Source organism: Puma concolor, chromosome C2, assembly GCF_028749965.1.
Source record: "Puma concolor isolate L17-30 chromosome C2, mPumCon1.1.hap2, whole genome shotgun sequence".
NCBI classification, from domain to species: Eukaryota; Metazoa; Chordata; class Mammalia; order Carnivora; family Felidae; genus Puma; species Puma concolor.
This window is the reverse complement of record NC_141675.1, coordinates 50,008,066-50,033,746: the sequence shown is the minus strand read 5'-3', so window position 1 is coordinate 50,033,746 and position 25,681 is coordinate 50,008,066. Positions and strand designations below refer to the sequence as shown.

Here is a 25,681-nt window from a genome sequence, read left to right as displayed (position 1 = left end):
TTATTATTTGATGTCAAGTAAAATGAGAAAGAGCAACCTATACTTCACTTTCCTTGCAATATCAAATCTTAAAGTGATGCTTGATACTATGCAGTTCCTCCTTAATTTCTTTGGAAAAGAAAAGGCTCTTCATGTGAAGAAGACTGGAAGTTGGTTACATTGAAGTTACTTTTAGCGAGTACCCTGCACGTACAGTGTTAAGCTTTAAGATCACATTATCTTTCTTGGTAAAGGCAAGATACTTAGTCAAAAAAGCTGAAGTCTGATGTTGCTGGAATCTGTTTTCTGTGTTTGATTTATCTGTTTCTAACAGCATACTGCTTGATAAGATAGGTACTCAGAACTAGATGTTTCTAGTGCTCTAGTGGTTATATATGTGCCTGTGTATTAGCAGGTGAAATAAAAGCTATCTCTGGCTAATATAATGAGAAAGTATTTGGAAGAATATTGGATAACTTACAGAATCAAAGGGAAAATGTCAGCCTCAAGGATAACTGTAACAACTATGGCATCTTAGGATGGCCAAGCAAGAGCATCTCTTAAGTCTTGGCCATTGAAATGGCTCCATTCTGTTTTCTTTCAATGGTCAGATCAGGATTTGTGTTCTTTGGAAAGGAGTCAAATTTGTTCTTAGCTTAAGTTAGGTGCCCATTTCTTAGTTGGGGGTCACCAAAAGCACATGAAATGGGAAAGGAGTATTTCCAGTTACCAAAGAAGGGGAAACAGGCAACACCAACAGATGACCACTTCTAACAAGGTTCATCTCAAAGCAGAGAGAATTTAAATGATAGTTTTTAAAAAAGATTTTATTTTATTTATTTTTTAAAGTTTATTTATTTATTTTGATGGGCAGGAGGGACAGTAGGAAGGGGAAGGAGAGAATCCCAAGCAGGCTCTGCACTGTGAGTACAGACATGAATTCACGAACCGTGACATCATGAGTTGGACGCTTAACCGACTTAACCACCCTGGTGTCCCTAAATGATAGTTTTAACTTGGACAGTGAGTGATTTGGATATTACCTGAATTCAATCACTAAGCTGTTCTTCTAGGTGGAAAATCTTAGTGGTTTATTTCATTAATCAACAGTTGTTTTATGTTCATTTGTGAAAACATGATTTGTTTTCTAATCACATTTTAAAAATGATATGTATCTATTTTCAAATATACACAAAAATCTAATAGTGTGAACCCATAAGTAACCATTATCCAACTTCAAAAATTGTTAACATTTTGTTGATCTTGTTTCTGTTGATTGTATGTGAAAGCATTATTACAAGATGTTTTTACAACTGGCTATATAAAAACTCACAAGACTTAATATGAAGTCCGAGAATTGCTTTATGAACTTAAATCCAGGTATCAAATGATCAGTCTCATAGCAAAAAATATGTTGCTGGTTAGAACAAAAGATGGCTCTGTGCAGCATTAATGCATTGTTTATCTGGAAGTAGAATTTTATTTCAACCAGGAAGGCTTTTCACTGGCTTAAGACTGGTGAATCAATTCCTCAATAGCTCTTTCTAGATTTCCTTTACCAACTTTGTCTTTTGGTCCTTGAAATCTTTAGGAGTAAATCAGAGGTTTTATTTGACAGTGAAGTTTCTGAACACCCATCTGCATGTGCATTGTGTAAGAGCTGAAAGTGCTGTAATCTCTTTTGTAGTTGAAAGATGCATGAGTGTGATGCAGTCCGGGACACAGATGATCAAACTGAAACGTGGAACCAAAGGGCTCGTCCGGCTCTTTTACCTGGATGAACATCGGACCCGCCTCCGATGGAGACCCTCAAGGAAGAGTGAGAAGGCAAAAAGTAAGACCAACCTTTGAATTCTTTTCGTGGCTTGAAATAGTAATACATGGGTTATATTGGCTGGGCTCTTTGACAGCCTCAGATCTGTGAAACTTTGATATTTTTACAAGATTTGGGGTCAGTTGCTAAAGGATACAGAGAAACTGAATAAGTAGTGACCGTTTTTGCCTTTTTATTTCTTTGGAAGTTTCACGCCATAAAAGTTTTCTTGCCCATGAATGCTGTAAATGTTAATATTTCCCCTGTGTTGGAGACATGATATATTTTTTAGTGATGTTTTATAGCCCGAGGCCTTTTATTTTTATTTTTTTTATAAAAGGTGAAGGATATCATAAATCCAGTGGGCTTTAAAGTATATTGCATTATTCTGAGCACGGTAACTGATTAGTGAATTAACAAAATTGTTCTAATGATTTTAAGCAAAAGAGCTTTGGTCTGACTCCTACTTAAACCCTCTCTCCCACACCTTGTACATTCAGCACCAAGTCCTTGTTGGGTCCTGTGTAATGGCTGTCTCATCTCATTCCTTCCTGTTTCATAGGAATCTCCTTGGTCTGTGGTCTCTTTACCTTTTGGGCCTCTTGAGAAACTTCCTAGCCAATCTCCATTTTGCTAGTTTCTGCTTTTGTCTGTTAAGATACTTTCATCTTCAAGTAGCACAAGACTTTGACTAAATTAGACTTACATGATAAATATATCGTCTCACATAACAAGAACTTTAGAGATCAGCAGGCCCAGGCGTGGACATGAGTCTCTAGCTCTGTTTTCCCAAGTGCTCTTGGCTCTGTTCCTAGTGTGTTGGCCCTGTAGTCAAGGCAGCAGCAACATGGTGCTTCCTTTTCTGGAGAGAGGATTTCATTCCAGAATTTTGCCTCAAAGCAGACTACCCCATGTCTCCTTGGTTAGAACTGAATTACATTCCTACGCCTAAAGTAATCATAAGAAATAGGAATGGGGCCACCTCAATGGCTTAGACTCACCAGAACTTGCCCTGGAGTGGGTGTGGGCTCATTTCCCTGTGAATCATTTGGGGAATGAGTTGATACCAGAAGAAAATTGTGCCTCTGCCATTAAGGCACAGTGGAAGGGAAGATGGGGTATAGGGGCAAATCAATAAGATTACAACACTTCTGATTCATGCTTAAAAACAAGCAAACAAATAAGAAAGTACTGTTTTAGTCTAAAGTAATTGTCCCTGCTAGTGCTTCTCTGATCCAAACCTGCAGTGTTGCTCTCTTACCTGTATGATGCCAATCTCTGGTTTCTTATATCAGGCTCTCTCTGATCTAGCCTTTCTAGCTTTATCCCCCGCTTCCTTTCTCTGTTGAGCTTTATAGTCTGGTGTAAATGGCCTATTTAACAGTCCTGGAATGGATCTCATGTTTCTGTATCTTACACTTTTTCTCCTGGGATGCCACCTTGTTTCTCTCTACCTCTCCAAGCCCTGCTCTCCCTTCATCATCCTAGCATTCTTTCTATAAATGCTCAACACATTTAGCTCTGCTATTCGGTTTTTTCCCTTCCAGTTTTTAACTGTCATCTTATATGTGTTGCAAAACTCCAAGGTTGGTTCGAGGTCTTCATATGTTTTCCCTGTGCAAATATGTAAACTATAAATTTGATGTATTCATAATCTCCTTTTTCTACCAGTCTTTTTGCCCTGATGCATACATCAATCTTCCTATCATAAATTTCAACATATCCTGACTAAAAGCTTGAGAGGGCATTATCCAGGCTGTGCAGGAAGGTAGAGTGGTATGTGGAGAGGGTTAATGGCAGGAAATGACAGGGCTTATAGTTCACTTTTGAACTTAATACCATGATTCACAGACAGTGAGTTTGTTCATGCTTATTTTTTTTAACACTTATTTATTTTTGAGAGGGAGAGAGAGACAGAGCACAAGCGGGGGAGGGGCAGAGAGAGGGGGCGGCACAGAATCTGAAGCAGGCTCCAGGCTCCGAGCTGTCAGCACAAAGCCCGAGGTGGGGCTCAAACTCACAAATCGTGAGATCATGACCTGAGCTGAAGTTGGATGCTCAACCGACTGAGCCACCCAGGCGCCCCATGTTCATGCTTATTTTTAAAATTTAAGATGATTTTGCTATTTTTTTCTTAATACATGTACATATCTCCACGTGCCACATAACTGCATTTCACTTTCCTCACAGTACTTATTGACTCCATTTACAAAGTCACCGAAGGTCGGCAGTCTGAAATATTCCACAGACAAGCTGAGGGGCACTTCGATCCCAGCTGCTGCTTTACCATCTACCATGGCAACCACATGGAGTCTCTGGATCTCATCACCTCCAACCCTGAGGAGGCCCGCACCTGGATCACAGGCCTCAAGTACCTGATGGCCGGCATCAGTGATGAAGATTCACTTGCCAAGCGGCAGAGGACCCACGACCAATATCCTCCCTAGAATGTTAATTTTGAGCTGTGTGTGTGTGTGTGTGTGTGTGTATTAGACTTTATTTTATTTTTTCCTATAATTTTGGGGCTTAAAGCTACTTTTCTTTCTTTCTCTTTCTTTACCCCTAGCACCTTTCTGCTCTCTCCTCACTCTCATCCCAAGTAAATGAATGCGTAGAACATACAGAAACTTAAGCTTGCATGAACTCAGGAGCAGGCTTCTTCTGAGGAGATTGAATTTAGCTCCACAATCTGAGAGGTCTCCAACTGCAGCCTAATGTTTCCTAAGAGAGATTAGATAGCTGGGAAAGTGTTTATTTGATTACAAATCCTGCTTTGTAATCAAGTCAGTTTAGTTGAACAAGTACTTTTGAGTTCCAATTACACACATGGTATTAAGCTCCTTCCTGCTTTCTCTCTCTCTCTTTAATTTACAGTGTGGAAACTGATTGATACTGAAGGGGAAGTCATTTTTTACACAATACAATTTACCTTCTCTAAATTCTTCAAGAAACTGGGAGACTCATCTGAGACGCCTTTATTAAACTCATTTCTTGAGGTCCTGTAGTGCTGACAAGATAAATAGTTAACATGCTTGGTCTGAAGGCACCTCTTCTGCTGCTATGGAGCTGGTCATGTGACATGGCCTTTTTGGCCTCAATTTCCTTATGTGTAAAGTGAGGGCGATAGAGTTGTTGACTGTTTTGGTTTCCTTCTGCACATTTTGAAGGGTCTTAAAACATGTGTGCCCCCATCTATGAAGGGAGTAGTCCTACTTCCTTGCTGTTATTGGAATGTGTGTCCTAAATTTGTCCCCCAGAGTAGTGATAAATTTGTGCTGCTCTAGTTATAATTCCACACCCAGGGTATTGTTTGAGCAGAGTGGAAATATTCAGCCCATGAAAGGATTTTTGACAGTGGGAAGGTCTGAGCTGATGAGCCATGATATTTTCATCAATATTCACAGCATGCAGATAAAGGCACCTGGGATTCATAAATGAACAAAATGCAAACATAGAAAGGAACTTTCTGTGCTTTATTCTATTCATTTGGTTCTTAACTCCTTAACATTTGGTAAAAAACAAACAAAATGCTGAATAAAATTGCTTTCTGGTCTAAACCACAGAATCATATTAATAGTGCCTCAAACTAAAACAATATTCATTTCTCATGAACAGGAGATGTGAGATAGGGCACTTCAAGAACTGGTTAATCAGTGGCTCAGTGATGTCACCCAAGACCTGGGTTCTGCCGTTCTCAGCATGTTGGCGTGGTCCTTGGGTGGGTTGCCCCTTGGTCAGACAGAGGTACAGCAGCTTTGGGCAGCAGCTCCAAACACAGCTCTGCCCAGAGGAAGCATAGTTTCTTCTCACAAAGCTTCTTTTTAAGAGCAATGTAAATCTTTCCAGGATGCCCACCCCAGCCCAAGACTAAATATCATCATTGGCCAGAATTGTTACTGCAGGTCCATTCCTGAACCAGTCTTCGATAAAATAAATCAATTAGCGTAATTGGGCTTTGAGCTCAAGACTCTTTTGCATGCTTAAAAACTAAAGACTCTATATAGAGTTTTTGTTTATGTGGGTTTCATCTTAATGTTTATTTTTGAGAGAGAGGAAGACACAGAATCCAAAGCAGGCTCCAGGCCCTGAGCTGTCAGCACAGAGCCCGACGCGGGGCTGGAACTCACGAACAGTGAGAACATGACCTGAGCCGAAGTTGGATGCTTAATTCACTGAGCCACCCAAGTGCTGCCGAAAACTATTTTTCAAAGCAAAACAAATTTGTGAGAAAGAGTAGTGTTGCTTTTCACTTTGCAAGTCTCTTTAATGTGTATCTGGATAGAACACATGCATTCTCCTATCTGTTTCTGCCTTCAGTCTGCATGTTGTATTGTTTTGGTGGAAATGCATGAAGAAAATTTAGCCTCACACACATAAATAGTGGGAAAAGGGGGCTCCTCTTGGTTATGAGGACCCTTTGAATTGTACTTTGGAGACAGGTGTACTAACATCCATCAAAATACCCCTTCTGCCTTCGTTAAAGCTCATGGTTCTTGCACACCTGAACAAAATAGAGGTTCTTCTTTTTTTTTTTTTTTTTTTTTTTTAAATTTTTTTTTTTTTTCAACGTTTATTTATTTTTTGGGACAGAGAGAGACAGAGCATGAACGGAGGAGGGGCAGAGAGAGGGAGACACAGAATCGGAAACAGGCTCCAGGCTCCGAGCCATCAGCCCAGAGCCTGACGCGGGGCTCGAACTCACAGACTGCGAGATCGTGACCTGGCTGAAGTCGGACGCTTAACCGACTGCGCCACCCAGGCGCCCCAAATAGAGGTTCTTCAACAAGGAAGAAAGAAGGAAAATTGCCGTAGGGGAGGACAATCAATTCTAGAAGTTATTATTCTCACCCAGTCAACTAGAACAAGTTCACAGTATTCCAGAGCTTTTAGCCACTTATATAAATGACTTTCATAAGCCTTGAAGTAGAGCAGTAAGAGAAATGGGCATATTGTTTCTTTTTAAGTGGTAGCAAAATTTCCCCCTTTGTTAGATCTTTCTAGTTACCCTAGAAATGCATGCTCATTGAGGTAAGCCAGAGAATACAGAGTTGCATAAAGAAAACATCAGTATTCTTCACCCCTATCAGTTTTGCACCTTTTTCTCCAAGGTTACTGATGTTAACAATTTGATGCGCACTCTTATCTCCCCCACTCCATTTTTGGATCAGGTTGTTTGTTTTTCTGTTGTTGAGTTTTAAGAGTTCTGTATGTTCTGGATACTAATCACTTATCAGTTACATGATTTGAAAATATTTTCTTCGATTCTGTTGGTGTTTTTACTTTATTGATAATGTCCTTGGTGCACAGAATTTTTAAATTTTTCATGAAGTCCAATTTGTTTTTTCTGATGTTTATTTTTGGGAGAGAAAGACAGAGCACGAGTGGGGCAAGGGAAGAGAGAGAGGGAGACACAGAATCTGAAGCAGGCTCCAGGCTCTGAGCTGTCAGCTCAGAGTCCAAAGAGGGGCTTGAAACCACGCCATAAGATCATGACCTGAGCTGAAGTCAGACACTTAACCGACTGTGCCACCCCAGGTGCCCCTGTCTGTTTTTTCTTTTGTCACCTGTGCTTTGGTGTCATACCCAAGAAATGATTGTCAGATCCCATGCTATGAAGATTTTGTTCTCTTTTCTGTTAAGAGTTTTATTGTTTTAGGTCTTACATTTTTGTCCTTAATCCATTTTGAGTTAATTTTTGTGGATAGTGTTAGGTAGTGGTCCAGCTTCATTCTTTTGCATGTTGATATCCAAGTTTTCCAGGCCCATTTGTTGAAAAGACTGTCCTTTTTCTATAAAATGGTCTTGGCAACCTTGTCAGAAATCATTTGACTATAGATATGAGGGTTTATTTCTGAGCTGTTTTATTCTATTGGTTTATGTGTTTGTCTTCATACTAATACAACACTGTTTTGATTGTTGTAACTTTGAGATAAGTTTTGAAATCAGGAAGTGTGAGTCTTTCAAGTTTGTTCTTTTTCATGATGGTTTGGCTTCTCAGGGTCCCTTGGTATTCCATATGAATTTTAGGGTTGGTTTTTCTATTTCTGCAGAAAAATGTCATTGGGATTTGGATAGAAATTTCATTGAATCTGTAGATTCCTTTAGTAGTATTGACATTTTAACTAAATTATCTTCCAATCCATGAACATCGGATGTGTTTTCATTTAGTTATGTCTTCTTAAAATTTTTCAGCAATGTTTTGTAGATTTCATTGTGCACCTTTTTTACCTCCTTTATTCCTATTTTATTATTTTGATGTGATTATAAATGGAATTGTTTTTGTAGTTCCTTCTCAGATTGTTATTGTTCATATATAGAAATGCAACCAATTTTTGTGTGTTGACTTTGTATCCTGCTATTTTGCTGAATTCATTTATCCTAACAGCTTTTGTTGTGGAGTATCATATCATCTACAAACATAATTTTACTTCTTTCTAATTTGGATGCCCTCCCTCCCCTCCCTCCCCTCCCTCCCCTCCCTCCCTCCTTCCCTCCTTCCTTCCCATTGCCTAATTGCTCTGGCTAAAACTTAGTACTGTGTTGAATAAAAATGGTGAAAGCTGGCACCCTTGCCTTGTTCCTGATTTTAGAGGAAGAGCTTTCAGTCTTTCATTATTGAATATGATATTTACTGTGTTTTTTTTCATATGTGGCTTTTAATATGTTGAGGTAGTTTTCTTTTGTTCCTATTTTGTTGAGTGTTTTTATCATTAAAGGGTATTGAATTTTGTCAAATCTTTTTTCTGCATCGATTGAGATGATCATGTGGTTTTTTCCTTCAGTATGTTGATATGGTATATTACATTAATCCATTCTCATATGTTGAACCATCCTTATATTGCAGGAATAAATCCCTCTTGGTCATGGTGTATAATTCTTTTAGTATACTGCTGAATTTTATTTGCTAGTATCTTGTTGAGGATTTTTGCATGATTGTTTATTGGTATTTTTGTTTTTCTTGTAGTATCTTTGCCTGGGTTTATGAGCATAATGCTGGCCTCATAGAATGAGTTAGGAAATGTTCCCTCCTCTTTAATTTTTTGGGAAAATTTGAGGATTGGTGTTAGTTCTTTTAATGTTTGGTAGAATTTACCAGCGAAGCTATCAAGGTCAAGTATCAAGTTTTCTTTGTTGAAAAATTTTTGGTTACTGATTCAAGCTCCTTACTAGTTATAGATCTGTTCATGTTTTGTTTTCTTTGTGCTTTAGTCTTTGTAGGTTTTGTGTTTCTAGGATTTGTCCATTTCATTTAGGTTATCCACTTTGTAAGCATGCAATTGTTCATAGTACTCTCTCTCTTTTTAAATGTTTGTTTGTTTGTTTGTTTGTTTGTTTTTAATATGAAATTTATTGTCAGATTGGTTTCCATACAACACCCAGTGCTCATCCCAACAGGTGCCCTCCTCAATGCCCATCACCCTCTCTTACCTCCTTCCCACCCCCCATCAACCCTCAGTTTATTCTCAGTTTTTAAGAGTCTCTTATGATTTGGCTCCCTCCCTCTCCAACTTTTTTTTTTCTCCTTCTCCTACCCCATGGTCTTCTGTTAAGTTTCTCAGGATCCACATAAGAATGGATAAAGAAATTGTGGTTTATATACACAATGCAATACTGCTTGGCAATGAGAAAGAATGAAATATGGCCTTTTGTAGCAACGTGGATGGAACTGGAGAGTGTTACGCTAAGTGAAATAAGTCATACAGAGAAAGATACCATAGTACTCTCTTTAAATCCTTTTTATTTATGTAGAATTGGTAATAATGTTCTTACTTTTGTTTCTGATTTTAGTATTAATTTGAATTCTTTCTCTTTTTTTTCAAAGAAACCTACATTTTATTTCAATGATTTTTTTTCTCTGTTGTTTTCTTTCTCCATTTCATTGCTCTTTCCTCCAATCTTTCGTATTTTCTACCTTTTCTGCCAGCTTTGGATTTTTAAATTTTATTTACTTATTTATTGCTAGTTTTGGATTTAGTTTCTTTTTCTTCTAGTTCCTTAAGTGGTAAAGTTAAATGTTAATTTGAGATCTTTCTTAAATTTTATTTTTCATCTTTAAAAACATTTATTTTTAATTGAAGTATAGTTGACATGCAGTTACAGTAGCTTCAAGTGTATTTCTTATTTTTGAATGTAAGCATTTATAGCTGTAAATGTCTCTCTTAGCACTGCCTAAGTTTATATGTTGTTTCCATTTTCATTCATCTTTAAGTATTTTCTAATTGCCTTTATGATTTCTTCTTTGATCCATTGGTTATTTAAAAGTATATTGTTTAACTTCCATAATTTTGTAAATTTTCTAGTTTTCTTTTTGTTATTGATCTCATCCCATTGTGGTCAAAGAAGATACTTTGAATGATATCTGTGCTTAAAATTGGAGACTTGGGGCGCCTGGGTGGCGCAGTCGGTTAAGCGTCCGACTTCAGCCAGGTCACGATCTCGCGGTCCGGGAGTTCGAGCCCCGCGTCAGGCTCTGGGCTGATGGCTCAGAGCCTGGAGCCTGTTTCCGATTCTGTGTCTCCCTCTCTCTCTGCCCCTCCCCCGTTCATGCTCTGTCTCTCTCTGTCCCAAAAATAAAATAAACGTTGAAAGAAAAAAAATTAAAAAAAAAAAAAATTGGAGACTTGGGGCGCCTGGGTGGCGCAGTCGGTTAAGCGTCCGACTTCAGCCAGGTCACGATCTCGCGGTCTGGGAGTTTGAGCCCCGCGTCAGGCTCTGGGCTGATGGCTCAGAGCCTGGAGCCTGTTTCCGATTCTGTGTCTCCCTCTCTCTCTGCCCCTCCCCTGTTCATGCTCTGTCTCTCTCTGTCCCAAAAATAAATAAAAACATTGAAAAAAAAATTTTAAATTGGAGACTTAATTTAGGTCTACAATATTATCTATCCTGGAAAATGTTCTCTGTGTGCTTGAGAAGAATGTGTATGCTGCTGTTATTGTTGGTTCAAGTGTTCTGTACATGTCTGTTAGACCTAGTTGGTTTATTTTGTTGTTTATATTCTCTTATTTCCTTACCTTCCATGTGGTTTTTCTATACTTTATTGTGAGTGGGATATTGAATTCTCCAACGATTACTGTAGAGCTGTCTATTTTCCCTTCAATTCTGTCAGTTTTTGCTTCATATATTTTGGTTTGTCATTGGATGTGTAATTGTTATAATTGTTACATTTGAAACTTTTATCAACATATAATGTCCTTTTTTATCTTTTAGAAACATTTTTTGATTTAAAGCTTATTTTGTCTAATACTAGTAAATCCACCTCTGGTCCGTTTCCATTACTATTTGCATGTAATATCTTTTTCCATCATTTCACTCTCAACCTGTTCAGGTTTTTGGATCTTAAGTGAATCTCTTGTAGACAGCATATAGTTGGATCATGTGTTTTAATCCATTCTACCAATCTCTGTGTTTTGATTGGAGAATTTAATCCATTTACATTTAAACTCCTTACTGATAAGGAGGGATTTTCTTCTCTCATTTTGCTGTTCACTTTCTATATGTGTTATAACTTTTTTGTCTTTTGTTTCCTGCATCTGCATTACTGTCTTTTTTGTTTGGTTGATACTTTTATAGTGAAATTTTAAATTCCTTTCTCATGTCCTTTTATACATTATAGCTGTTTTCTTTATGGTTACAATGGGGGTTACATTTAACATCGTAAAGTTATAATATTCTAATTTGAATTTATACTAGCTTAGCTCAATAGCTTTTTGAACCTGATTTCGTTTGCCCGTGTTTACTGGCAATAGAAAGTTTTCGTGTTTGAATTAACCAGGTTGACAGCTGAGGGATTTCATATTCTGAAAATATGCTATTTGGAAAGCAAACGTACCCAAGAATTGCACAGGGAATAATTTTATAAGAAATATAGAAACAGTTGATGCTTGTGTCAGTGAGGAGAGAAAAGGACAGAGGAAATTAATAATAAAGAAGCTGATGTCAAAAATAGAATAGTTATGTTGAATCAGAGGACAATCCTCATACATATTTGTCAGGATTTGATAGGGTTGTAGGTAATATTTTAATAACAGAATAACATCTTTGGTTGGACATACATTTAATTACATTAGTTGAGGACAACATTACAAATAGGCCTGAAAATTTCAGCTGTGAATGAATAATGAGAATAGTGAATCTTAAGTGGCTGTATGAAAAAAATCCCTCCAGTGTAAAATGTAATTCAGGTTATCTCTGGAATATGGCCATGTTTCATGGAGGTAGATGCATTACTCATGTCTGTTAATAGCAATACAGTGTTGTGTTTAAGGACTAGTATTGCACTGCCTGGGATTTGGCCCCAATTCTGCCATGTACCGGGTAACTTTGGATAAGTAACTTAAACTCTTTTGCCTTAGAGTCTTTGTCTGTCACATGGTAATGGTGTTAATCATAGTGTGTGCCTTATGTAGTTGTGTGAAGATCAAATGAATTGATGTACACAAAGTGTTTAGAACACTGTCCAGCACATATTAAGCACTTATAAATAATAGCTACTATTTTATTGCTGAAGAGAGGTAAGGACTGGCAAATCTTTTGCTTTCCTCTTCAGATTAAGTCTGAAATCTCAGTGGCCCCAGCATGAAAGCCTCAGCATTTTTCTCCGCCAGTCCATTCTCCTCCATGATTTCCCCACCTTATCTCTTGACCCCACAGGAGAAATTATTACCTCTGGAAGACTTTGGGCAGTCTCGAAAGGATGTTGTCAACTGAAGGTTTACACCTTCCCAGTAAATCAGGGGCCCTGCAAACTGTAGCCTGTAGGCAAATCTGGCCTAATGCCTTTTTTATATGTGGTCCTGAACTAAGAAATGGTTTTCAGTAATTGGAAAAATAAAATCCAAAGAAGAAGAATATTTTGTGAAATTCTGAAAATTATCTGAAATTTAAATTTCGGTGTCCGTAAATAAAATTGTATTGGAACATAACAATGCCAATTAATTTATGTGGTGCTTATAGCCTCTTTTGTGTCACAGTAGCAGAATTGAGTAGTTGCAGTTGAGAGCTGCAAAGCCTAAAATATTTACTATCAGGCCTTTTCCAGAAAAAGTTTGCCCAACCCTATGGTAAATACTACCATTCAATACTTAGAATTTCCTTTAACTTTCTGATAGAAAATTCTAGGCCATAACTGTCATTCAGTTTTTACTATCCCAGTTTTTCTTTGCAGAATGATTGTTTCTCTTCTTAAACTCACTCTGTATGATGATGTGAATCACTAATTTAGAGCTTTCTTGAGTACTCATATCTTAATTATGAAGAATAGCTTTAAGATATCAGAATACTTTAACCTGTAATTGTATACCATGTGTACTGTTACTGGGAGAGAATGGTTTTTCCTTTCATAGCATCTTAGAGTTGGAAGGGACTTCAAGGTCATCTAGTTGTGTTCACTGACATTATAGATGAGGAAATGCAAGGCCCAAGAGGTGTGCCATAAGTGAGCCACTGTCACAGTGCCAGGTCAGCAGAATCAGGACTAGTGTCTGTTTCTCAGTTGGATTCTACCTCTATGTCTTACCAATCCCATATTCCCTAAACCAATTGTCAAGGCCAGTTTATATGTTGACACTGAAGGCCTTATAGACACAGGCCTATTTTAGGGTTTGTACTGGCAGAATACTCATTTTTAGGGTTTGCTTGTCCTTGACTCTTCTCTGGAGAAATCTTTGAGAGGCTTTGGTAAGGAAGTATAAAATAAAAGGATGAAAATATGACTGCTCTTGGACTCATTTCATGACTTCCTTGAACACAGAGCAGTGTCCACAGTCATAAGAAATAGAGATGGATGGGGACTGTGTGTCCAGAAAACAGAAAAAAAAATGAGATTCAGGTATTTATTAATAATTGGCCCAAATGTTTCACTCTTTTGATTCTTCAGTTATTTTTACCCTAGTCCTGGGTCACCTGTTAACTTCCAGATGTCATGTATAATGAGGTCCTTCTATGAGAAGTTGAATTATAAAGAACTGGGCTGGTTATTTTCCAATGTTATAAAGGGAACAAAATGTGAAACAAGGTATTTACAGTATTTAGGTATTTAAATCTAGAAGAAATAAGTCTTTATGGTTGTTTTTACTTCCTGAGGTCCTATCTCCTACAATCATAATTTGAATTGCCTAAGAAATGTAAATATGCTATGTTATACTTTTAGTATTTTGACTTAACATGAAAATCAGTTTGATATCATCTGCTTGAGGCAAATATTATCCATTTCCCCCTCTCTCACCTACTCTCATTCTCCTATTTGTTGGTTTTAAACCTATGCCTTCCCTTACTTTGATTTTCTGGTTTCTTTCCACCACCTTTATTCCCCTTCAAATTTTGAAGCCCAGTTTGGTTTTCTAAGTGTGCACGTGATTCCTGCTTTCTGCAGTTTACCCCCAATAACTATGAATCATCTATTTTTAAAAAATATTTATTTATTTATTTTGAGAGAGGGAGAGAGAGAGAGAACGTGAGCTGGGGAGGGGGAATAGAATCTGGAGCAGGCTGCATGCTGTCAGGGCATGGGGCTCAATCTCTCGAACACTGAGATCATGACCTGAGGTGAAATCAGAGTTGGATGCTTAACTGACTGAGCCCCACAGGTGCCCCTTGAATTATTCATTTAAAAAAAAAATTCAGATCACCCATTGGTTACCATTTATTCTGCTTCCTCATGATGTGAAACAACCCAAGAGTCACTCCCCTGAGGGTTTTTGGTTTTTTTTTTTAATTTTTTTTTCAATGTTTATTTTTGGGATAGAGAGAGACAGAGCATGAACGGGGGAGGGGCAGAGAGAGAGGGAGACACAGAATCGGAAACCGGCTCCAGGCTCTGAGCCATCAGCCCAGAGCCTGACGCGGGGCTCGAACTCACGGACCGCGAGATCGTGACCTGGCTGAAGTCGGACACTTAACCGACTGTGCCACCCAGGCGCCCCATGAGGGTTTTTTTTAAAACCTCAGGTCACATGATGTAAATCTTCTGTATCTAAACTCAGCTTCATACCCTCAGTCACTGAATATCCTACTTGCAATTTGAGCGTAACCTCTAACATATGAGGTTTGCTTTTGATTTAGAAATTTGAGGCTCTTAGGTAAGAACCTTCCAAGCTGGTAATATGGAGATGAATATAGCATAGAGACAGATCTGCTGTATAGGAGACAAGAATACTAGACTAAGTTTCCAAAAATGTGGATCTCTTACTAATTTATCCTTAACAAATTTCTGCTGGGGGACCTGGGGGGCCTGGGGGGATGGAGTGTGCTGGGTTCTGCACTGACATTGCGGAGCCTGCTTGGGATTCTCTCTCTCCCTCTCTCTCTGCCCCTCCTCTGCTTGCTCTCTCTTTCTCTAAGTAAACCAACATTTTTTAACAATTTCTCTTCCTCTAGTTTTATATCCTCATCTGAACAATGAGGAGATTGAACTAGACAGTTTCTAAATGTAGGAGTGGACTGAGGGGAACTGAAAAAGTTGTTTAGTGTGGGGTATTGTGAAGGTAAAAATACGCTAACTGGAAGGTCATAGAGGAAGAAGATAAGGCCTAAATTTGGTATATTTGAGGTTTCATCACATCGTATTCCTTTACAGATTGGATAAAAATGTGTGAGTTAAACAAACTCCCAGAAGAACTTGGTTTGACTCTCATTTCAAAGTGAAGGGAATCACCTCCAAGCACCCATTCCCCTGTTGATTGTTGTCACTGGTAGCAGATCACTAGTCCATGGATTGCAGGCAGGGTCTTCTCCAAAGAATTTCTTCTCAAGCTCTGTGTTAATGATAAATGTCCTTGTGAGTATTCTGTGAGAGCAGTTTTTATTTTCATGAAAAAAGTGTTTCTCTTGACCTTTCTTCATGTGGGTAAAGCAGACCTTTGAGGAAGCTGATAAGAATGGTGATGGCTTATTGAATATCGAAGAGATACACCAGTTGATGCATAAACTAAATGTCAATCTGCCCCGAAGAAAAGTCCGACAAATGTTTCAGGTATGTTTTCACAAATGGGTTGGCTTTTTGTAAAATACACGTTGCATGTTATTGATGTACTTAGATATTTCAAAGGCTATTTTGTTATGTTGGAAGTTGGTATCACCTACTCTGTAGTGTTTTATTTTTCTTTGATGAAAAGAGAGGCGTTTTGTTTCATGAAGGAAAAAAAGACTTCCTAAACTTAGCATGTGTCCACAGTTTCACTTCCTAAAATGCTTTTTTATTGTTGCTCTTTTCAGAGAGTAATTATAAGACTACCTGGCACTTAGATATTGGAGCAAACTCCGTGAAGTCCCTTCGAGAGGGTGATAACATCTCATGTGTCTACCTCACAGAGCTCTTGTGAGGATCAGAGTAAAGACTTAGTAACATGAAAAAAACAGCACTTATTAAGTTCTCAAGAGACTCTGTTTTGTTTCTTAGAAGTTTAAGATTTAGAATCCATGATTCTCAGAAGTGCTACATCACTCCTACCATTTCGGGAGCTCTCCAGAAGTTCATTCAACTGCCTGTTGGTATTAGATGAGATGCCCTTTCCCTGTTGGTCAGTCCTTGAGGAAAATCCTTGGGCCCAGACTTATTCTGTGGCACCCAGCTGGGATTGCACTTAGTCCTCTGTCTGAGGTGCAGAAGTGAGCTCTGTTAAGTGGGTGCAAAGACAATGTTAGATTATAACTAACAGCTAATATATTAATTTAGGAAGTGCTCTTATTTGGAGATAAGTCATAACCACAATCCATGTTTTACAATAATTTTCTAAGTGATATTTTGTATCTCGGTGATATTTTGTACATATAAAAATAAGCAGAAGGTGTGAAATTGTGTGATGGTTAATGTTTTGTGTTTCCTTTGTTTTCTAACCATTTGTCCTTAGAGGTGGGAAGGGCACAAATGACATGAGGGATGAGGGGCAGTGAGGAATGGTGGAGGCTGGCTCCATTCTGTGACCTCTTACAGTGGGCCTGTGCTTGGGAAGCTCTTGGCTGGACATGGTTTGCAGCGAAGGGAACTTGGTCCCGTTGCACTGGAGAACAACATAAGAGAGAGGAAAGAAGACGAAGGAATATGCTATAGAAGGAACCCTGGAGATGGAGTGAGGGACTTGGGAGGGGAAATGTGTTGTCACAAAGAAAGTGAACTGTCCTTCAACTTAATGGGAAGTTTTGCCATGTTCCTGGTACTCCCTGTGTCATCTCACTTTTGCTTGTTGTGAGCCCCACACTCCCATCTGTTCCTTTTCATAGAAAATGCTCATTTTACTGAAGAGTAGCTGCTGATTAAATCAGAAGGCCCAAGCTTAAAGAGAAAGGCAAAGTCTATACATGCAAAAATAATGATGTGAGAGTACTTTTTGGAAGTAAGATAAAGAAATAACATAAGCTATTGATCTATTTCTACTTATATGTTTTCCCCCTTCAGACACTTTTTAATTTCTTTTAAAAATTATTTTAAATGTTTATTTATTTGTGAGAGAGAGAGAGAGAGAGAGAGAGAGGCAGAGCATGAGTAGGGGAGGGGCAGAGGGAGAAGGAGACACAGAATCTGAAGCAGGCTCCAGGCTCTGAGCTGTCAGCACAGAGCCTGACGCGGGGCTCAAACTCATGATCCATGAGATCATGACCTGAGCCGAAGTAGGTCGCTTAACTGACTGAGCCACCCAGGTGCCCCAACACCTTTTTATTTCTAATGCACTAAACATTGTAGAGGGTAAATCAGGAAATGTTTACGTCAAATGTTTTATGCATTTTAAGTAAATCCTTTAGACAAACTTTAAGAAAACATCAGGGGGTCTTTCTGTGACCTTTAGGTTTAAAGACTTATAAAGCCAGAAGTGATAGAACATTTCTGGATAGAACATTTCCACTGTAGGTCTTGCATCTAGCAGGGTTGTGTAAATGCCCTTCATGGGAGTGAGAGGACCAAAGATCTTAGCATTGTCTCAGGAACATTCTTCTTCTGGCTGAATTGCTGGTACAGACATTGAAGCCTTTCTAGAGGTTTCTTTGCTTTTGTTGTAGAGCTAGATTCAACTAAAATTTTTTAAAATAATCTATTCAGTTATGGATAGCTCCTTTTGAAGTCTTTAGATGCTGTTGTTTAATGTGAGAGTTTTACTGTTCTTAATTGTTACAGCATTTACAAGGAAGTTGAAAAATGTTTCTTCTCTGTATCCAGGGTTAGATACTTTGAAACAAAATTAGGACAGAAATTTGAACATTAGACCCAGTTTCTTAAAATGCGGTGATTCTACAAACAAGCATCTCATACAGCAAAAATGTGGATATTTTATACACCATTCTCCTTCTACCTTTAAAAGGATAGAAGGCAACAGCAATCTGCCCTATAACGAAACTGTGTATGATTTAAATATTGGCTAAAATATGTGTTCACAATTGTCCCAAAGCTAACAAAGTTTTTAAAAAATCTATCTTTTATGAACATGTTGACTTTCAAAGCTATGTTTAACCCCCCTACATCTGAGTATATGTCATAAAACCCATGCATTTCAAGTTGCCATTCATTCCCTGTCAGTTTTCGTTCAGTTACAACTGTGTTCATTTAAAATGAAGATCGTGTAAATAGATTTGTTGCTCATAACATATCCCCAACAATTTTAGTGTTTTCTGGCAAATTCAGCCAATCAGAAGGAAGATACATGGTGAAAGATTCTTGCTCAATAATTACTAGAAACAAATTATTTCAACTAGAAATCAGTCTAAATGGATTTTTCAGACTTCTGTGGAGAGGAAACAAGGAGGTTTCAATGATCCTGATAGCTGTAACAACAATAAACTATGTCTGTCAAATTAGGAGGGATTCTGTTATATTTAAAAACTGTATTGATTGGATTACATTCAGAAGCTGGTTAGAGACTGGTATTTTCATAATGTGTCGGATATTTTTTCTCTTTTGTTCATGATTCATTTTCTCCAAGATTTCTTTTTCATTAGTTTCTTCAAAAGATCAGCTTTTGGTTTAATTGCTCTCCCTTTGCTGATGTATGTATTTGGTTCTTTATTTCATTGATTTTTGCTTCTGTTTATAATTTTTTTCCTTATATTTTCTTTAGCTTGATTTTTCTAGCTTTTTGATTTGAATTATTATCTATTTTTAATCTACCTTGCTTTCTAATAAATTGAAAACTTCGTTTTCCTCTAATTACTTTTTTTTAAAGCTTTCTTTGTTGGTTTATAAATTTGCTGTGATCAGAGAAATTGGTTTTTATAAGGTTGATTGCTTATAATATGAAACTTTTTTTGTGGCCTAATAAATAGTCATTTTTTAAATGGTTCCATGTGTGCTTTAAAAGAATGTGTTTACCATTTGTGATATGCGTTCTAGCCTTTTTATAGTAAATATTATTTCTCAGCATCTCTGTGCTGAATTTCCTATTTCAAACTCTCACACTGCCTTGTTTATTCTATGCCTCTTTCAGGAAGCTGATACAGATGAGAATCAGGGAACTTTGACATTTGAAGAATTCTGTGTTTTTTACAAAATGATGTCATTGAGACGGGACCTTTATTTGTTGCTCTTGAGCTACAGTGACAAGAAAGATCACCTAACTGTGGAAGAACTGGCTCAGTTTTTGAAGGTGGAACAAAAGGTATCATTAGACTGTTGAATTACATGTTTACTCAAAAATATTTATGAATATACAGGCTTCTTCTGCTGTTGGATATAGGTATACCTTATTTTTAGGATAGATGGGTAAATATCACAATTCCACCCAAAAAAATCTTATTTATGAGTTATTTCTAACATGTTTCTAGCAGCTTTTAAGAGGGTGTGATAAGTTGAACACTTGTATAATTTTTTACCTTAAATATGTTGAGTGTAGAAATGCACATTTTTCCACAAAGTAACGGATGTTAACTCATGTGTTTCATTGTACATATAATGGTTATGTTTTCTTTATACTAATAATATAGATAGGCATTTGTTAACTATGACATAATTCTTTTTTTAAAACTTTTTAAAAGTGTTTGTTTATTTATTGAGACTGGGAGAGAGAGAGAGAGAGAGAGAGAGAGAGGGAGGGAGGGAGAGAGAGAACCCTGAAGCAGTCTCCATGCTATCAAGCACAGAGCCCGACATGGGGCTTGAACTCAGGAACCGTGAGATCATGACCTGAGCCGAAATCAACAGTCAGACGCTTAACCGACTGAGCCACCCAGGAGGTCCAACTATGACATCATTTTTAGCTAGCAATCTAGTAATTCGTTGATAACTCTGATAGAAAATTGACATTCGATTATATGAGAAGACTAAGTAAATTAAGTCCCGATTAGCAAAGATAATCCCTAAATATATTTAAAACAAGACTTTTGATTTTAATACTATGTAGGGTCAACTGTGGTCAACAAAGCTGGTCTTCTCATACTACTTTTTTTTATATTGCCTTAAACTCTGTTTCTCACTAAAGTAGAAGAATAAGTGAGTGATTGAGGGGGTGTTAGCTTTATTGAGTATTACTTGACCAATGAAAATTGTGTATGTTTAAGGTGTACAATGTACGGTTTTGATATAATGTGTACATTGTAAAATGATTACTACAGTCAATCTAATTAACATTCATCACCTCACACCGTTCTGATTTGTGTGTGTGTGTGGTGAGAACACTTAAGATCAACTCTCTTAGCAAATGCCAAGTATATAATGCAGCATTATTAACTGTGGTCACCATGCTATACATTAGATCTCCAGAACTTCTTCCTGTTTAATTGAACTTTTATACTCTTTGACCAACACCCTCCCATTCCCCCCAGTCCCTGTCAACTGTCACTCTACTCTGCTTTTATGATTTTGACTTTTTTAGATTCCACTTACCAGTGAGATAATGCATTTGTCTTTCTGTGTCATTTCACATAGCATAATTTCCTCTAGGTTTTAAATATGTCACAAATGGTGGATATGATTTAATCAATCTTGCCTACATAATGGGACATCTACCAAGACCCCTAAACCATGAGGTTTGGAGGGCTTCTGGGTTGGTGAAGCGACATGGACGGACTGGGAAGCAGAAGGGGTATGCCCTGAGAGGGCACAGATGCTCTGACCACCTTCCCCAAGGCTATTCATGAGTTGTACACTTTGTAGTCGACCAGTCCTAGTAAATAAAGCACTTTTCTGAGTTCTGTGAGTCATTCTAGTGAATTATGGGAACTGACAGAGACTTTTCCTTGACTAAACTCTAGATAGGCTTTTCTGAGTCCTTTTTTGACTAGGCCCTGTTGTTGGGCCTTGTCCTCAAGAGTCCAGCTGTAGCAAGAATCCTGCTAAGACTCTTTAACCAAACCCCACATCCTTGATATCTGATCAACTCGATTTCTGATAAAATTCCCTATCTTTCACCATCTCCCACGTGATATCTGATCACTTTCTTTCCTTCAGCAAAGAACCCTGTTAGGTAGGGTTAGCCAGAATCCCACTTACCTCTAATGTTCCCTCCACTGCACCCTGATCCTTGCTATAAATCCCCTTGCCCATCCTGTATTTGGAACTGAGCCAGTACTGAGTTCTCTTTTCCCCTATTGCAACAGCTACTGATTAAAATATGTTTTTCTTGCTTTAACTACTGTCTAGGTCTGTTTTTTTCTTTGATAGAGCCCCTAAATTTGTAGTGGGCCAAGCGGAAATGGGGGAAGCCTGAACACCTCATTTGCAGCTGGCATCTGAGATGGGTCAGTCTATGGGACTGAACCCTTAACCTGTGGGGTCTAATGCTAACTCCAGGTAGTTAGTGTCAAACCAAATTGTGTTGTTGGACACCCAGTTAGTGCTGGAGAATCTAAAACTTGGATGGTGTCAGAAAAAAAAATATGCTAGATGTGGTAATGATTTACTTTACCCCATTCCACAGTCACACACATTTTAGGAATAAGAGAATCAGATTTAATGAATTTTGATGTTGCTTTCTTAAGGATTAAGTGTTAGCAAAATGCTTGTATCAGAATCAGTTATTTTAATTAGTTTGCTAATTTGGCAAAGGGAGCAATTCTCCATTAACAAAGTTAGCTATAATACAGGTAGAACACAAGATGGAATAAAAGATTTTTTGTTTTGCCCAGAAAATATGCTCTTCTACATACATCTCTACTCCTCTCTTCTCTGCTCTGGTAACTACTTTTTCCACTCTCACCTGGAGAGCTCCTCTAATACAGAAGAAAGAACATTAGATCAGGGGCCTACGAGACCTACATTCCACATCTTACAAGCTTTTTTGGCTGGAGGATCTTGGGCAGATCATTCATTATCATTTCTGAGCCTTTATTTCCTTATCTATAAAAGGGAGCTTACATCTACCTTTCCTACCTCACAGTGTCAACTTGGACATTGATCGTAATGATGAATGTGAAGGCCCTTTGACATAGATGTTCAGAAGCACAGCAATGTGACAAATTAAAATTACAATATTTAAAGCTACTGACTTCAAATTCATTTGGACGAGTGGAAGTAACCTAGTCCATTTGAATAGCAATAGTGGATATCACTTGCTAAGGGGCATGTGTTTCTGTCCTCCTTTTGGTTACATTGACATTCAACCAGTAGACTTAATTGGGGAGAACAGAAGCCAGTGTTCTATGACATCTGCTTCTGGTGGATAATTACCTGTATCCAGTTTAATTTTCTAAATTAACTTGAAGCTACATATGGGTGTACTCTGAAAGAAAGTTTTAAAAAATTATCATATATCGAGATGCATAAACCATAAAGGAAAATATTAATGTCTTGAAGCTTTAAGTTTATATGCGGTCCAATTTATCAAATGCCATAAAGTTAATGTGTAGCACAAACTAGGTATTTGTAACACACAAAGGGAGAAATAGTGAAATTCCTTAATATGGAAAGTACTGTCACAGGCAGTTGAGGGGAAAAAATGAATACCCAATAGAAACACAGGCAAAACATTTGAAACATGAAAAATTTCATAAAAACTCAATAAACCTATGAAATTTCACCCTTCATTAGTAATTCAAATATATATAACAAAATGAAAAGACCATTTTCCACCCACCAGACATATAAAAGTTAAAAAAAAAATACTATCAAACATGGTATCCATTTCTTAGATTTCTCGTGAAGTTGTAGAATGGTATAATCTTTCCATCAGATAGTTTAATTATTAAATTTTATATAATTTATAAGATTTTGACCAATTTGTTTTACTTCTAATAGTTCATTCTAAGGAAATAATCGTGTACAGAAAAAAAAGGATGTAAAGTTGTGCATTTCATTTATTTATTAAAAATATTTTTTTGTTAATGTTTATTTTTGAGAGAGAGAGAGCGAGAGACAGACAGAAACAGAGAGTGAGTCAGGGAGAAGGGGTGGGCAGAGAGAAGAAGAAACAGAATCTGAAGCAGGCTTCTGGCTTTGAGCTGTTAGCACAGAGCCTGATGTGGGGCTCAAACTCACGAACCACAAGATCATGACCTGAGCTGAGGTCCGACGCCTAACTGACTGAGCCTCCCAGGTGCTCCACTTGTGCATTTTATTTTATTTATTTTTAAAATTTTTAAGGTTTATTTATTTTTGAGTGAAAGAGAGTGTGAGTGGGAGAGGGGCAGAGAGAGAGAAGGAGATACAGAATTGGAAGCCGGCTCTGAGCTGTCAGCACAGTGCCTGTCATGGGGCTCGAGCTCACCAGTCATGAGATCATAACGTAAGCCGAAGTCGAACACTTAACCGACTGAGCCACCCAGGTGCCCTTTGTGCATTTTAAAATAGAGAAAAATTGCTCCCTCTCTCTCTCTGCACCTCCCCTGCTCGTACTCTGTCTCTCTCTCTCAAAAATAAATAAAACACATTACAAAAATTAATAGAGAAAAATTGGACACAATCTAAAATGTGCAGCATCAGAGTCATTGGTTAAGAGTTTTGTGGGATTTTGAATTTTAAAATGGGATTTTCACAATGGAGCAAATTGGAGGCAATTTGACCATTCATATGGCAGTAATTCATTCATTTCTGATGGCATAAAATTGGTGTAGACATCAGAGTATTCAACTTACAGATTTACTCAGTTGTGAAATAAAATATCACTGCTGGCCATATGTGATGTCAAAGATTATCTGAAATCAAATATTGGCCCATGGGTCAGACTTTTATTTCACTGAAGTCCTCTGAAAATTGAATTTATACCTTTGACAGATCCAAATGCTGTTTGATTACGTCTTTCATTTTTAAAACATGTATGTGCTAAGAGAAATTCTCTCTTTTATATCCATGAAGAAGTGCCAATTAGAAGAGACCAGCTGGCTGACATTTCTCTTTCATTCTTCCTTGCAACCACAGATAAAGATCACTGACATCCGCTAGCTTGTGATTCCAGAGTACTAGGTTTGGTTGAGGTTTTTTGGTTTCATTTTCCCCCCCGTGTTTGCCAAAAGGCAGTCTATGTCTCCTCCAGATTTACTCTCCATTTACCATCAGTCTATGTCTCCTCCAGATTTACTCTCCATTTACGGTCACTGGGGCGGAATGTGTTTCGTATTCAATGCTTTTTCAGAGTTTTGGTTCCGGAGCTATAATTGGATTTCATTCCCCCATCCCCCTTGACAGCCTTTCTTAACAAGCCTCTACTCTCTTTCTATCCTTTTGTTTCTTGTGGCTTAAGGCGAGAAGAAGAGAAGGCAGGACTATTGAAGCATCCTTACAGTCTGAAAAACCAGCTAGCTGTTTCCTGAGCACAAAGGCTATCTCCATGGATAAGCCAAAAGCAGGCTTCTGTTTATGCATCACTTTCATCTGAAATATACATATGTGTGGTTAATTCCAGGTGAATTTTCAGAGCTTTACTGATCTCATGCTGGAGGGCCCTCTTCTTATTGTAACTGCGTTTATCTGACATAGATCTATACATTATCTCATTGTGGCACTTCTAACAGTTGCCCCTTTTGTGTCTTTAAACTCTCCGCTAAAATATTCCCTTGATTCTTCTAATCCAATTACCAGTGTTGTTTGTACCATCTCCCTTCATTATTCTTTACTGAATCCAGAATGATTTCGTGAGAGTCATGGTCATTCTAACCTTACCTCTCTATGATAAATACTTAGAAACTCATTTGCTTATAACTATCCCTTTTGGGGCTAGTGTACCTTTATCTTTTTTTTTTAACGCATTTTCTTCATCATAAAAGCATTCCTTTAAGAGTCATTCCTGAGTTTCTGTTCATTTACTTAATTATTCACAGTTGAAGCAATTGAGAGACTTTTCAGAGTAATTACATCTTGTAGTATTTTGCAGCCTTTAATATAGTTCCAAATGGCATTTTTCTGTGAAATAGTCATACCTTCAAATGCTTTGAAAGTTGTGTTTTAATTTCAAGATGAGTTAGAGGTAGCCATTTTGGGGAGGAAAATTCTTACTTATTTGGTTGAAAACTGAAGGGCCATTCACTGAGAAATGTTTCTCCACTCCCTTCTGAAATTAACCAAAAATAGAGGGAAGAGTCTTTTTCTTCTGTATAAAACTATAAGGACAAAGAGAACAGGGGAGGAGACAGGAACAACAAAATCTTGAAATTTGTCTGATTTAAAGGAGACCTCAGAGCACTGAAACTCAAGCCCACAGAGCAGGAAACCATGAAGTAATTTCATTAGCCCAGGGGAACCCCAGAAAAGCTCAACAATTGAAGTCACGTGATGCTCTTGAAAATACGAGATGAGAAGGGGTCAAAAACCCAAGTACTGGTTGGAAGTAGGGCTCTAGATCCTGTCTCCTACTTCTTGCAGCAGAGCAACTGTCCTTCCTCTATCCTGGCCTAAAAGCAAAAGTCAGAACCGGAGAAAGATGGCCCAGAAGGGTCTACACTGAGGCATACCAGGCACACCTGAGTACTGAAAAGATGGGGATTGTGGTAGATAGTCTGTGAAGATGGCTGTGGCAATTCTCCTATTCCTATATGCATGCCCCT

General features: G+C 37.9%; 1 protein-coding gene across 8 annotated transcripts in view; it reads left to right on the top strand.

Annotated features, from left to right (window-relative positions):
- PLCH1 (phospholipase C eta 1) overlaps window positions 1-25,681 on the top strand; it is a 221,855-nt gene that overhangs the window by 127,759 nt on the left and 68,415 nt on the right. For all 8 annotated transcript variants that reach the window (XM_086674568.1, XM_086674570.1, XM_086674569.1 and 5 more), the window contains 4 exons: window positions 1,667-1,813; window positions 3,983-4,226; window positions 15,629-15,758; window positions 19,198-19,368. In XM_086674568.1, the coding sequence (XP_086530694.1) occupies window positions 1,667-1,813; window positions 3,983-4,226; window positions 15,629-15,758; window positions 19,198-19,368 (692 nt within the window). The remainder of the gene's footprint in view (window positions 1-1,666; window positions 1,814-3,982; window positions 4,227-15,628; window positions 15,759-19,197; window positions 19,369-25,681) is intronic.